The 15,442-nt window shown below is 41.6% G+C and overlaps 1 protein-coding gene across 1 annotated transcript in view; it reads right to left on the bottom strand.

The window, feature by feature from the left end:
- raly (RALY heterogeneous nuclear ribonucleoprotein) overlaps window positions 1–15,442 on the bottom strand; it is a 66,441-nt gene that overhangs the window by 9,813 nt on the left and 41,186 nt on the right. The window contains exon 7 of the mRNA XM_085354456.1: window positions 13,687–13,862. Coding sequence (XP_085210582.1) covers window positions 13,687–13,862 — 176 coding nt within the window. The remainder of the gene's footprint in view (window positions 1–13,686; window positions 13,863–15,442) is intronic.

Genomic DNA, 15,442 nt, shown 5'->3' with positions numbered 1-15,442 from the left:
ATTATCATGCTTTTTACAACAACGTGAATGTACTATTGCTGTGTGATTTATTACTATTACTGAAGGTCCGCGACTCCGAACTGTAGTAAAGGGACCTCTGACTAATGCTGGGCTCACACTGTGCGATTTTTGGCCCATTTTGAGCCGATTTTTGAGTCGTGCGATCGTTTTGGCGATCGGCCCGATTTTGGCCTTCATTGTGCGTCGTGCATCGTGTAGTATACGTGGGGTAACGAGAAGCGATTGACACCTCACGACCAGCTCCCGATCATCAATCGCTTGGTCGTGAGGGTGTCACCGCAGTTTGCCACACTGCGCACGCGCAAACACAAATGTCAGCGAAAAAGACGGCGTAGCACGGCAGTGCAGCGTGTGATCTGGACACAAGCGATGGAGGCACAACCTGTAGAACCATCCGAGCCCTTTCGATGTGGCCTCACAAAATTATCACGACCACAACAACCGTGAAAATAGTTGGATCGACACTGCTGCTCAATCACAGCTGCCTGACCAATGTTTTTCATTAGCAATTTAGCAAAGTTGATGGTGGTGGTGTGTCTGTGTGAGTGAAAGATGGAGAGGGAGAGCGAGCGACAGAATTTCTGTTATAACCTTCATTTTTATGGACGCACAGTGTGAGCACTCAGGTCGCATCAGAGCATCGGGCCGTATAGTGTGAGACCCTGCATCGTGACCTATGAACTTCTAACCCCTGCGAGTCAATCGTACAGTTTGAGCAGGAGCTGAATCGCGCGACTGAAAAAATCGCACAGTGTAAGCCCAGCATAATACGGCGGGGTCCCTGTCGGCTGGTAGCCGAAAATAGCTCTACTTTGTTGTGTGGGTCAACTTTTCTTGCGACAGACAGAGAGAGGCGTTGAAAGGCTGCTCCAACGGAACTTGTTGTTTTCGGAGGAAAACACGAACACAGTGTACAGTTGAGTCTTAATAGCTTACTTACAACTGGGCTCGTCAGGCACTCTTCTTGGCTGCAGTGGTTATTATTATATTTACATGCTTCCAGCTCCCGTTTTTGCTCGATGACTGCTCGTACCTTTCCACTCCCCTTTTTCTCCCTCCTAGCGCTCACAGACACATAACGTGTATGGCAGTCCATTCTCCCAGCAGCACGGACTACACTGAACATGATGCTACATTCTTTAGAGCTATGCTTGTAGCATTCTGCCTGTTAGCTTAGCACAACAACAACAACAACGAAAAGGCGCTCTCTCACCCAGGAAACACACAGTCGCAGAGAGAGAGAGCGTCGCCCTGTAACCATGGCAACCGTAACGCTGCCGCCTGGAACAAAAGAACGTAGCTGTCAAACAAAACCCAAACAGTCCTGACCCGCGACAAAATGAAACAGGAAAGTACCGCAGTGTAATCCATTTATTTCAACAAAGTAACTGTATTCTGAATAGCACCTTTTTAAACGGTAACTGTAACGGAATACAGTTACTCATATTTTGTATTCTAAATACGTAACGGCGGTACATGTATTCCGTTACTCCCCAACACTGGAGATAGGTAACCCTTAATTGGGTAATTGTAAGAAAATGCCTGGAATAATGTTATACAGATATACTGTACACTGTGTTCTCACCAAAGCAGTACTCATGTAGAGGAACATGTCTGTATACTGGCTCCAAAACCACACATGAATCTAAATATACAGTTACAGCTGGTCATATATGTTATGATGTGGTAGATAATGTGCAGGTAAATCAAAAGAAAGACAGAAAAATAAATAGCATAGAGTGCCACACTGTTTCCCTCATATACAACAATATACAGTAATGTCTGTGTAACTACACATAGTCAGTGCAGGCTGCAGAAATTGGGGATTAAACCATGTAACATTATAAGGACCTGGGCTTATTCAAATCCACAGCTTTAAATTTATGTTGTTAACCATGGATGTTTTCAGTCACTCGTATATTTACGAAGGCACGCAAGAGACTGTGCTGTGTGTATGAGTGTGTGTGTACATTTGAACAGTGCTATGTGTTATTTTCATAACTTCTTGCCCTAAGCCTGCACAAATTGCAAATTTCCTCCGCTCTTATGAGAAAACAGTTTCACATTGTTCAGATTTTCCATCTTTTTAATATTATTTCTGACTCCTTTTATATACTTTGACCACTGTCACATTTAAGATGCTTTTAAAATGCCATCGGCCCTTTAACTTAATATCAGCTGAATAAACTCATTTGTTTCAGAAGACTTACTTGTAAAACTCCACTAAAGAAGTTAATTCAGCAGAAAACAAGTCATAAATAAAGTTTTGGTGTGGGATGTTAAAATACCCGGATTGGTACTACAAGACTGCGATGGATTAAAGTAAGAAAATGGCCTACCGTAGATCATTCATTTACTGGACTGGACTGGCGAGTTCAAAAGCAACACTTGTTGAGGTGGGTGAGTTTACTCAGCGGAGCTCCCAGTGAATCTGATCAAACTATTTCTGAATCAAAAGCCTAGTTCTCAGTGACATTTATGGAATTTTACATGACTAGTGCAAAGCTTTTGTTTGGTAATTTCTAGTAAGTTCATCTGGTTGAACTAGATGAAGTCCAGACTGACTATGACTTGCCTCTTCAAAGCATTTCAGACATTTTGCCTCCGAGTCTTAAAACACTCAATCTTTAGAACTGAAAATCTGGTAGTGACTTGAATTGTTTGTTCCAAACATGATTAGCTACCCACAGGTTATTTCAAAGTTGTTTGATAAATGGGAACTGAATGTGTCTGCCATGTTTTGCACGAATCCTCATTGTACACAATTGAGAATCACAATAATGCAACACAAATCTACAAAAATACTGAACTTTAAATTTTTTTCTTTAAACAAATCTTTGTGGCTTAGCAATTTGTTTATCCAATAGAATAGAATAGAATAGAATGCCTTTATTGTCACTATACAGTTGTACAATGAGATACAGAGCATCTCCTACTCAGTGTAAACATGCTGGGGGGGAGGGGGGGGTACAGTTCTGCAGCGCTATGTACATATGGACAGTATTAACATAGGGAAAAACATATATATATATAAAATGTACAATATACAAGCCGCAAGTAATATGTAATAAATAGTGTTATGTATATACAGTTGAGTTATTGCACATGGAATTGGTATAAATAGTGTTATGTATATACAGTTCAGTTGTTGCACATAGAATTGGTATTGCACAGTGATGGTCCATAGAGGAAGTGGGAAGTGGGGGGCTGTGTTATCTGTGCATGTGTGAGTTCAGGGTGGTTATCGCTTTGGGGAAGAAACTGTTTTTGAGTCTGTGGGTTCTTGTGTTGATGCACCTGTAGCGCTTCCCTGAGGGAAGCAGGCTGAACATGTTGAAGCCAGGGTGGGAGCTGTCCTTGATAATGTTTGCTGCTCTGATGAGGCAGCGGGAGGAATAGATGTCCATCAGGGAGGGGAGAGGGCAGCCGATGATCTTCTGTGCTGTCTTGACCACACTCTGAAGCCTCACTCTATCCGCCTTGGTGCAGCTGCCGTACCATACCGTGATGCAGTAGGTTAGCAGGCTCTCAATGGACGAGCAGTAGAAGGTCAGCAGCAGGTTGGAGTTCAGCTTGTACTTCCTGAGGACTCTCAGGAAGTGCAGCCGCTGTTGGGCCTTCTTGATGACCGCTGAGATGTTGTCTGTCCAGGAGATGTCAGCAGAGATGAGGACACCAAGGAACCGGAAAGTGTGGACCCTCTCCACACACTCCCCGTTGATGTAGAGGGGGGCCAAGTCGGTGCTGTGTCTCCTGAAGTCAACAATGAGCTCTTTAGTTTTCTTAGTGTTCAGTGCCAGGTTGTTTTCTGAACACCATGCTGCCAGCTTCAGGACTTCCTCTCTGTACTCTGCCTCGTCTCCCTTCGAGATGAGTCCGACTACCGTGGTGTCATCAGCAAACTTGATGACGAGAGTGTTGTTGTGGGTCGAACTGCAGTCGTGGGTGTAGAGAGAATACAAGAGGGGGCTCAGCACACAGCCCTGTGGGGAGCCGATGCTCAGTGCTCAATAATAAACTAAACTCTTACGTTGTCATGGTCCTGAGTCTGCCGACTCTGTGTTTTGTGTTTCTTTATGCTTTTGTTTATTCTGAGTATGTATTCTGTTATGATTTGCCATTTGTTAGGTTTCTGTTTTGTGCCTGCCCTGGTCCCCGTGTTCTGTCTGTCTATGCTGTCACACTGTCTGTTTGTGAATCTGTCTGTTTCGTTCAGTGTCTTGTCTGGTTCTCTGTGTCTGAGTTTCCTGTTTTATTCTGAAGGTCCCCGTGTCATGTGAGTGTGTTCAAATTATGTTTCCCCTGTCCCGTCAGCTCTGATTTCTCCCAGGTGTGTTGCCCTCCTGTCTCTCATCCCCTGATTACTGCTGTGTGTATTTAAGCCCTGTGTGTTCTCCTGCCTGTTGCTTGTTCGTCTGTGTTCCACGGTGTCCTGTTCCTTGTGTGCGGCGCTCTGCCTCTCACCCCGTTTAGTATCAGCTTACACAAAACATAACTGTACAAGCAGAACCCCGAACAGCCCTGACCCGCTACAATATTATCATGCTTTTTACAACAACGTGAATGTACTATTGCTGTGTGATTTATTACTATTACTGAAGGTCCGCGACTCCGAACTGTAGTAAAGGGACCTCTGACTAATGCTGGGCTCACACTGTGCGATTTTTGGCCCATTTTGAGCCGATTTTTGAGTCGTGCGATCGTTTTGGCGATCGGCCCGATTTTGGCCTTCATTGTGCGTCGTGCATCGTGTAGTATACGTGGGGTAACGAGAAGCGATTGACACCTCACGACCAGCTCCCGATCATCAATCGCTTGGTCGTGAGGGTGTCACCGCAGTTTGCCACACTGCGCACGCGCAAACACAAATGTCAGCGAAAAAGACGGCGTAGCACGGCAGTGCAGCGTGTGATCTGGACACAAGCGATGGAGGCACAACCTGTAGAACCATCCGAGCCCTTTCGATGTGGCCTCACAAAATTATCACGACCACAACAACCGTGAAAATAGTTGGATCGACACTGCTGCTCAATCACAGCTGCCTGACCAATGTTTTTCATTAGCAATTTAGCAAAGTTGATGGTGGTGGTGTGTCTGTGTGAGTGAAAGATGGAGAGGGAGAGCGAGCGACAGAATTTCTGTTATAACCTTCATTTTTATGGACGCACAGTGTGAGCACTCAGGTCGCATCAGAGCATCGGGCCGTATAGTGTGAGACCCTGCATCGTGACCTATGAACTTCTAACCCCTGCGAGTCAATCGTACAGTTTGAGCAGGAGCTGAATCGCGCGACTGAAAAAATCGCACAGTGTAAGCCCAGCATAATACGGCGGGGTCCCTGTCGGCTGGTAGCCGAAAATAGCTCTACTTTGTTGTGTGGGTCAACTTTTCTTGCGACAGACAGAGAGAGGCGTTGAAAGGCTGCTCCAACGGAACTTGTTGTTTTCGGAGGAAAACACGAACACAGTGTACAGTTGAGTCTTAATAGCTTACTTACAACTGGGCTCGTCAGGCACTCTTCTTGGCTGCAGTGGTTATTATTATATTTACATGCTTCCAGCTCCCGTTTTTGCTCGATGACTGCTCGTACCTTTCCACTCCCCTTTTTCTCCCTCCTAGCGCTCACAGACACATAACGTGTATGGCAGTCCATTCTCCCAGCAGCACGGACTACACTGAACATGATGCTACATTCTTTAGAGCTATGCTTGTAGCATTCTGCCTGTTAGCTTAGCACAACAACAACAACAACGAAAAGGCGCTCTCTCACCCAGGAAACACACAGTCGCAGAGAGAGAGAGCGTCGCCCTGTAACCATGGCAACCGTAACGCTGCCGCCTGGAACAAAAGAACGTAGCTGTCAAACAAAACCCAAACAGTCCTGACCCGCGACAAAATGAAACAGGAAAGTACCGCAGTGTAATCCATTTATTTCAACAAAGTAACTGTATTCTGAATAGCACCTTTTTAAACGGTAACTGTAACGGAATACAGTTACTCATATTTTGTATTCTAAATACGTAACGGCGGTACATGTATTCCGTTACTCCCCAACACTGGAGATAGGTAACCCTTAATTGGGTAATTGTAAGAAAATGCCTGGAATAATGTTATACAGATATACTGTACACTGTGTTCTCACCAAAGCAGTACTCATGTAGAGGAACATGTCTGTATACTGGCTCCAAAACCACACATGAATCTAAATATACAGTTACAGCTGGTCATATATGTTATGATGTGGTAGATAATGTGCAGGTAAATCAAAAGAAAGACAGAAAAATAAATAGCATAGAGTGCCACACTGTTTCCCTCATATACAACAATATACAGTAATGTCTGTGTAACTACACATAGTCAGTGCAGGCTGCAGAAATTGGGGATTAAACCATGTAACATTATAAGGACCTGGGCTTATTCAAATCCACAGCTTTAAATTTATGTTGTTAACCATGGATGTTTTCAGTCACTCGTATATTTACGAAGGCACGCAAGAGACTGTGCTGTGTGTATGAGTGTGTGTGTACATTTGAACAGTGCTATGTGTTATTTTCATAACTTCTTGCCCTAAGCCTGCACAAATTGCAAATTTCCTCCGCTCTTATGAGAAAACAGTTTCACATTGTTCAGATTTTCCATCTTTTTAATATTATTTCTGACTCCTTTTATATACTTTGACCACTGTCACATTTAAGATGCTTTTAAAATGCCATCGGCCCTTTAACTTAATATCAGCTGAATAAACTCATTTGTTTCAGAAGACTTACTTGTAAAACTCCACTAAAGAAGTTAATTCAGCAGAAAACAAGTCATAAATAAAGTTTTGGTGTGGGATGTTAAAATACCCGGATTGGTACTACAAGACTGCGATGGATTAAAGTAAGAAAATGGCCTACCGTAGATCATTCATTTACTGGACTGGACTGGCGAGTTCAAAAGCAACACTTGTTGAGGTGGGTGAGTTTACTCAGCGGAGCTCCCAGTGAATCTGATCAAACTATTTCTGAATCAAAAGCCTAGTTCTCAGTGACATTTATGGAATTTTACATGACTAGTGCAAAGCTTTTGTTTGGTACACAGCAAATCCAGCATGTCCAAATTAACACTGTCGGATTTGATTTCAACACTATTAAAGTGTCTATATGGGTCCACACCAGAGAGTGTTAATTTAACTCTTTTTGGAGAGTTGGTACGTTAACTCTGATTTAGTGTTAAACACCAAATCTTTCTGGAGTTGATAATTTAACACTTGGTGTTAAGAGTTTATATATTAACTCTCAAAAGAGTATTTTAGTTTAACTACGTGAGAGTTATCTTCTAATTAATTCTAAAAAGCGGGAATTTTACTGTTCTGAACTTCTAGAAATTTCTTTTGGAAATAAACATTTACTAAAAAGACGCAATGGTTTTTGAAAAACATTTATTCTGAACTGTGCACCACAATTTCAAAACATTTTCTGAAAGCTGTAACAGTGTACATGTTCTCACTTTCATTAGAATTTTGTTTATCAAAAGGTCTGACATGGTAAATGCAAATAACAGCATTCTCATCACTTATTTCTTCAATACAATATGCATGTCCTTCATTCATCCCTTTGTGGAACTTCAACGCACTTCTGCTCTCCCCCATATTCCATCTTCACAAGCATATCCTGTGTGGAGATTGAATAAAAATTAGTTGACACTAATTAATGGCACAAATAATCCAGTAAACAATTGCAGCACAGTAAAAAAAAAAAAAAAAAAAAAGGAATCCTTTTTGAGCCATTACTTGTGTAAAGTATTTTCCCAAAAGACAAGGACACAGGCAACAGGTAATACTGAACTAAATGTAAAACCTCAACCTTTTTCATTTTTACCTAAACCGTGTGCACAAAACTCTGGAGGGATCTAAATGCTAACGTAGAATCCAGTCAGGACGCCTGCTACTGCTGTTTGCTCGTTTTTTTTTTTTTTTTATGGGAGATCGTTTTCAGGCTTCAAGTAGCACCATTATACCAACATTTCACATTCTGGACATTGTTTTAGGTGTATTTGACCAAAAGTTTGACTGAAAATTCACATGCAAGCTTTTTTTCAAGGCTGTGGTATTTGCCCGCAAACGATACCTTTCAGCTAGCTAAAACAGAATATTATGCTATCAGCGAGCAACATGGCTAATGCCTTTCACACAGCTTTGCCTCAACTCCAAAGCCACAGAAGTAAAAGATAATAATAATAATTGAAACAATCTTTGAAAAAATGACTTACCAAGCATGGCAAACAACTCAAATATGTAGAGCAAAATGTTCTGAAACGGCTTCACTTCAGCTTCGATTGGAGCCGTGCTGGGGGCGGAGTCTGTGAATTTACTCTGTTGGTGTCATAGCCCCTCTAGGAGTTCAGAGTTAAGAGGTCAAGAGTTAATGTTTCCATTGTAACACCTCCAGATTTGAAATAGAAACACTCATTTTTAACACTCGATTTTAAGTACTATCATTTTACACCTCAGAGTTACATTAAAAGAATGTGACTCTGCTTAGAGTAAAATTAACTCTACTTTTGCAAGAAGACTACTAACACCAAAACATTTAACACTTTTGAATTTGCTGTGTAATTTCTAGTAAGTTCATCTGGTTGAACTAGATGAAGTCCAGACTGACTATGACTTGCCTCTTCAAAGCATTTCAGACATTTTGCCTCCGAGTCTTAAAACACTCAATCTTTAGAACTGAAAATCTGGTAGTGACTGGAATTGTTTGTTCCAAACATGATTAGCTACCCCCAGGTTATTTCAAAGTTGTTTGATAAATGGGAACTGAATGTGTCTGCCATGTTTTGCACGAATCCTCATTGTACACAATTGAGAATCACAATAATGCAACACAAATCTACAAAAATACTGAACTTTAAATTTTTTTCTTTAAACAAATCTTTGTGGCTTAGCAATTTGCTCATCCAATAATGAACTAAACTCTTAAGTATGACTTTGCTGGTACATTTTTATCGTTTTTTTTTTTTTTTTTACTGAATGGAACACAAACGTAATACATTAAAGAAAGAACAGAATATCAACCAAGAGTCAAAACACACACAATACTGATTACATGTGTTCAAGTTTTTGTTATTATGGAAAATTTTAGGACAAAATAAGGAACTGAAAACGTGAATATAATTAGCATTTCACATGATAGATTTTTCTTATTCTTTATTACAAATTGTGTCATCTGTAGCTAAATTATGTTTGGGAAATTACTAGCATTTAAGCTCCACAGCTTAAAAGGCATTACATTTTGGAATAAGTATAGTATATCAGATACATTTTGGTCCAGTTGTCACATACTGATGCATAATAGGGATCCCACTGAATTACTTAACGAGTATGTTGCGGGTATAACATTTTTCAGCATATCTCACAGAGTGCAGCAGAAACCCCTCTACATCCTAAATCAACACAGTGAGACCTTGGACACATTTCTTCCACTCACGATGCCACTGTTCTAGCACTTTTAAAGTTAAAAAAAAAAAACAATGTAGGAGAAGTCTGTTGCATGTGAAAAACGTTTGCCTTCTGACACAGTAAAAGTTCAGAAAGGGTATATTTTAACTCAAAGAATGACCTTTTCCTAAGCCTTTCTCAGTTTTTGTACCTTAACATAACTACAAGAGTAGACTACGAAAAGTAAAATCAAAACAAAACTAGATAATTAAAAACAAAGTTTTAGACACAAGGATGCCTTCTGGGTTTGGATTTTATACCACAAACTCCACTGAGTTCCTCGTTTGGACATTTGTTCATTTTTATACTACTTCTTTTGACAAGATTTTACTGTGCATAATGAGAAATTACACTAACGTGTCCTTAACAAGCAGCATAAGCGATGTGTATGGGCTGAGAGAGTATTGGATTGCAGCTTGCTCTGTCAGCTGCCTGTTACATACAGTAGCTTGCAAAAGTATTTGGCCCCCTTGAACTTTTACACATTTTGTCACATTACAGCCACAAACATGAATCAATTTTATTGGAATTCCACGTGAAAGACCAATACAAAGTGGTGTACACGTGAGAAGTGGAACGTAAATCATACATGATTCCAAACATTTTTTACAAATAAATACCGTATTTTCACGACCATAAGACGCACTGTACTAAAAGGTGCAGTCTCAGTTATGTGTGCCATTACTGTATTTAACACACACATAAGGCGCACTGGATTATAGGGCGCATACAAGTACCGTATGCGTATTTAAAAATAAAGCGGGAGCAAACCTGAGTTCGGTACCTTACTCACATTTTTATTACCAGTAATCGTCATCATCAACAACACACAAGCATACAAGTGTGCGTATTTAAAAATAAAGCAGGAGCAAAACGAAGTTTGGTACTCACATTTTTATCATCAAACCCATGGAAGTCCTCATCCTCTGTGTCTGAATTGAACAGCTGCGCTAAATCTCCATCAAACATGCCAGGTTCACTTTCTTCACTGTCAGAGTCACTTTCCGTGCCGTGCAGCTCCTCGGAAATGATGCCGGCTTTTGCGAAAGCTCGAACAACAGTGCCAGCAGACATGTTAGCCCAAGCATCTACAATCCATTGGCAAATTGTGGCGTAACTCGCCCGGCGCTGCCTTCCACTCTTGGTGAAACTGTGGTCCCCATCGGTCATCCATCGCTCCCAGGCCACTCGCAGCCTTACTTTGAACGGGCGGTTCACACCGATGTCCAGCGGTTGGAGTTCCTTTGTCAGGCCTCCCGGAATGACAGCAAGCTCACAGTTCATTTGTTTCACTAGTTTTTTCACATCGGCTGTGAGATGGGCACGCATAGAGTCACAGATTAAGAGCGATGGTGATGCGTGGAAAAAAACCCACCTGGTCTCCTTACATACACCTCCCTCAGCCACTCTTTCATCATTTCCTCATCCATCCAGCCCTTTTCATTTGCCTTAATGATGATTCCTGCTGGAAACTTCTCTTTAGGCAAAGTCTTTCGCTTAAAAATCACCATAGGCGGCAGTTTCTGTCCATTAGCATGGCAGCCAAACACAACAGTGAAAGAAGATTTTTCGTGCCCCGTTGTGCGTATCGCTACCGTGCTGGTCCCCTTCTTCTCCACAGTGTGACTCACCAGGATGTCAAAAGTGAGCGGGACCTCGTCCATGTTAGTGATGTGGCTGGGCTGGATGTGTTTGTCGCCGATGTGTTTGCTGCAGTAGGAGCGGAAGATGGCCAGCTTTTCCTTATAATCCGCTGGAAGTTGCTGCGCTACCGTAGTCCTGGTCCGGATGGAAAAATGGCACCGTTTCATAAAAAGTGAAAGTGAAACTGCTTTTAGCCGAATGGTGACCTTCGAAACGCTTCTCCCGCTCGTTCTTTGCTCGATGATCCACCGCTCGAGTCTTTCCTCCAACTCGGGCCACCTCGCCTTATGTCCGCGGAAACTCAGCTGCGTTTTCTTGACCTGCCGGAGCTTGTTTTCTAGCTTCCTCCATTTGCGAACCATCGATTTGTTAATCTTAAATTCTCTCGCCGCTGCTTGATTTCCATGTTCCTCCGCGTAGCTGATGGCCTTCAGTTTAAACTGTGCTTCGTAAGCGTGTCTCTTTGCCATTTTCAGGGTTGCGCCCACACTTCACCCTTTAGCGTTCTCATGGTGTTCTCTACTACGTCCTCCTTACAACACACAGTGCGCACTGCGCTATAGGGCGCGCCGTACTTTTTGAAGAAAATCTAAGACTTTTAAGTGCGCCTTATGGTCGTGAAAATACGGTAACTGCAAAGTGGGGTGTACGTAATTATTCAGCCCCCTTTGATCTGAGTGCAGTCAGTTGCCTATAGGCATTCCCTGATGAGTGCTAATGACTAAATAGAGTGCACCTGTGTGTAATCTAATGTCAGTACAAATACAGCAGCTCTGTGACGGCCTCAGAGGTTGTCTAAGAGAATATTGGGAGCAACAACACCATGAAGTCCCAGACAGGTCAGGGATAAAGTTATTGAGAAATTTAAAGGAGGCTTAGGCTACAAAAAGATTTCCCAAGCCTTGAACATCCCACGGAGCACTGTTCAAGCAATCATTCAGAAATGGAAGGAGTATGGCACAACTGTAAACCTACCAAGACAAGGCCGTCCACCTAAACTCACAGGCCAAACAAGGAGAGTGCTGATCAGAAATGCAGCCAAGAGGCCCATGGTGACTGTGGACGAGCTGCAGAGATCTACAGCTCAGGTGGGGGAATCTGACCATAGGACAACTATTAGTCGTGCACTGCACAAAGTTGGCCTTTATGGAAGAGTGGCAAGAAGAAAGCCATTGTTAACAGAAAACCATAAGAAGTTTGCAGTTTGCCACAAGCCATGTGGGGGACACAGCAAACATGTGGAAGAAGGTGCTCTGGTCAGATGAGACCAGAGCACATAGGAGTTGAGACCAAAATGCAAAACGCTATGTGTGGTGGAAAACTAACACTGCACATCACTCTGAACACACCATCCCCACTGTCAAATATGGTGGTGGCAGCATCATGCTCTGGGGGTGCTTCTCTTCAGCAGGGACAGGGAAGCTGGTCAGAGTTGATGGGAAGATGGAAGGAGCCAAATACAGGGCAGTCTTGGAAGAAAACCTCTTGGAGTCTACAAAAGACTTGAGACTGGGGTGGAGGTTCACCTTCCAGCAGGACAACGACCCTAAACATAAAGCCAGGGCAACAATGGAATGGTTTAAAACAAAACATATCCATGTGTTAGAATGGCCCAGTCAAAGTCCAATCGAGAATCTGTAGCAAGATCTGAAAACTGCTGTTCACAAGCGCTGTCCATCTAATCTGACTGAGCTGGAGCTGTTTTGCAAAGAAGAATGGGCAAGGATTTCAGTCTCTAGATGCGCAAAGCTGGTAGAGACAGACCCTAAAAGACTGGCAGCTGTAATTGCAGCAAAAGGTGGTTCTACAAAGTATTGAATAATTACGCACACCCCACTTTGCAGTTATTTATTTGTAAAAAATGTTTGGAATCATGTATGATTTTCGTTCCACTTCTCACGTGTACACCACTTTGTGTTGGTCTTTCACGTGGAATTCCAATAAAATTGATTCATGTTTGTGGCTGTAATGTGACAAAATGTGTAAAAGTTCAAGGGGGCCGAATACTTTTGCAAGCCACTGTATGCCTGACTATGAGATAATAAGACAGAAGGAAAGGGTCAGTGCTTCCTTTTCTCCTTGAACAACTCCTATGAATCCAAACCACCCATGACTCTCTCTCTCTCTCTATATATATATATACATATATATAGTGGGATGGACTGTAATTTTGTTCTATTTATTATTTTTTTGTCATTCAGTTTAAATGTGTTTAAAATCCTGCAGTTCCAACAGAAGCTCTAAATGTATGTAGTATCAGTGTAAAATAATAAGATGCATGTAATGCAGGGAAAATGATAGAAGATACTCTGATGATTGCAGTTCTGTCTGTAATATTGTAGGATATTTACCTATATATAAGGCATCTTGTAATGACTGTTATTATAAACTGATACTGTTTAAATATAACTGAATTATGTTAATGAAAATGAACTAATTAGGGCTCAAATGGTTGAATCCTGCACTAAAATCATCTTTGTGTGAATAAGAAGTCTCGACTTAGGTTACCGCAGATCACACTACTGTTTGTCACATTAACTCACCATATGGTTGTGGGTGTCATCCTGTGTGTGCTCTCCCTCCTCCTCTTCTTCATCTTCCTCCTCCTCTTCAGCTTCGCTGTTCTGTCTCTGCTCATCCTCATCTTCAAGCTCTGAACTTGATTCCTCCCCTCCCTGCCATGCCTCCTCACTCTTGCACTCCTCTGTATTGATCAAATCTGCATGAACGCGAACACACACAAGAAACCCAAACGTGAGATGGACATGTCGCAACTGCGAAAACTGTAGATCAGATTTTACAAATGCTGATGATCCATGTCTTTGAGGAAAGAAAACACGGCCGTCCTCACGGGGTAATCTGATTTGAAAATAGGCCTCATGGGATAATAAAGAAAGAATGGAAATTCAATCCAGAATGAAGGAGTAATTTTTGTTTGCTTTGCTTTTTTTGCAGGATAACAGTTCAATGGTCTTAGTCAGGCAAGTGCTATTGTTACTACCCCTCTTGCAGTAAATCAAATCAAGAGACATCTTCATGTAAGTACAGAAAGTGAGTAAGCATCAGTAATCTTGTTAAAACAAATGGATTATGGTTCCAGCCATCCTTAGCAACTTTCCTCTTGTGCATAGGCCGAATCTATGGAAAAGAGCAAAAGCAGGCTTCAGAATTGTTTGGCAAAGTTTCAAAGGTGGGCTGCCATTCAGAAATCTGGAATCAGGCAACACAGACACTAACATTTTTGTGTTTCTAAAGCTGCATCCCAGACTCCTCGTACGGATACAAGTCAACTGTTTCTGATTTCTTCTCATCTTGGACTTGCTTGCTTGTGCCGTTGCATTTCTTACGTTTTTATTATTATTATTATTATTATTATTTATAGTCAGTATTGTAATCACATTTTGGTACAGTTTTTACTGCAGTGATTAGTCCTTTTGACCAATTCGGTCCTTTTAACGATTCTTTGTTCATGTTTTTTTCTCTCTAAATTTTTCCAATATAAAGGCCGATGGTTATTTTATCAACACTTACCATTACTTTGTTTAGTTGAGCGGTGAAGTAGAAAATCGTTTATAAGGCTTTGATTTATACTGTATGCATGGCCTAGTGAGGTTATTTGAAAATAACACATGATGTTGATTCAAAGCATTCAACTTGTGTTTGTTGGCTATCCACTGAAATTCTCAATATGAAGTCCAAGGAGAGGTTGATGCCAGGGAAGGAGCCAATTCTTAGGCTGAAAACACAAAATGGACTATCAGGAAGATAGCAAAAAACTTTACATTTGGCCAGATTAACAATGTGATACATTTTAAAGGAGAAATAATTCACTGGCCAGCTCAGTGAGACCAGAAAGCCTGAAAGACCACAGAAGACAACTGAAGTGGATGATCAAAGAATTTCCTTTCCCTTTCCTCTTTCCTCGGTTAAGAAAAAACCTTCACAACACCTAGTCAAGTCAAAAACAGTCTTGAGGGTGAAGGCATTGTTGTCTCCAATGAGAATTCAGCTTTAAATACAGAGGGTTTACAACAAGCTGCAAACTGCTGGTTATGCAGAAGAAAAAGCCTTCACACCCCAGAGACAAAACCAAATAAAAAAAACATGTTTGGACAGATGAAACCAAGAATCATGGGAAGAAAAAAGTATGGAGAAGGGAAAAAAACATCTCATGATCATAAGCATGGAGGATACAGTTTTCTGGAAGTGAATCACTAGATTTTATGATTGGAGTAACAGGATGAATTCTGAAGTGTACAAGGCTATACGCTCAACTCAAATCCAGCCAAACGCTGGAAA

This window comes from Diplotaxodon limnothrissa, linkage group LG5, assembly GCF_057381915.1.
Source record: "Diplotaxodon limnothrissa isolate DT_005_m linkage group LG5, D_limnothrissa_male_GT1.1, whole genome shotgun sequence".
Classification (NCBI taxonomy): domain Eukaryota; kingdom Metazoa; phylum Chordata; class Actinopteri; order Cichliformes; family Cichlidae; genus Diplotaxodon; species Diplotaxodon limnothrissa.
Note: the sequence above shows the minus strand (reverse complement) of the source record. Positions and strands in the feature narration are given on the sequence as shown.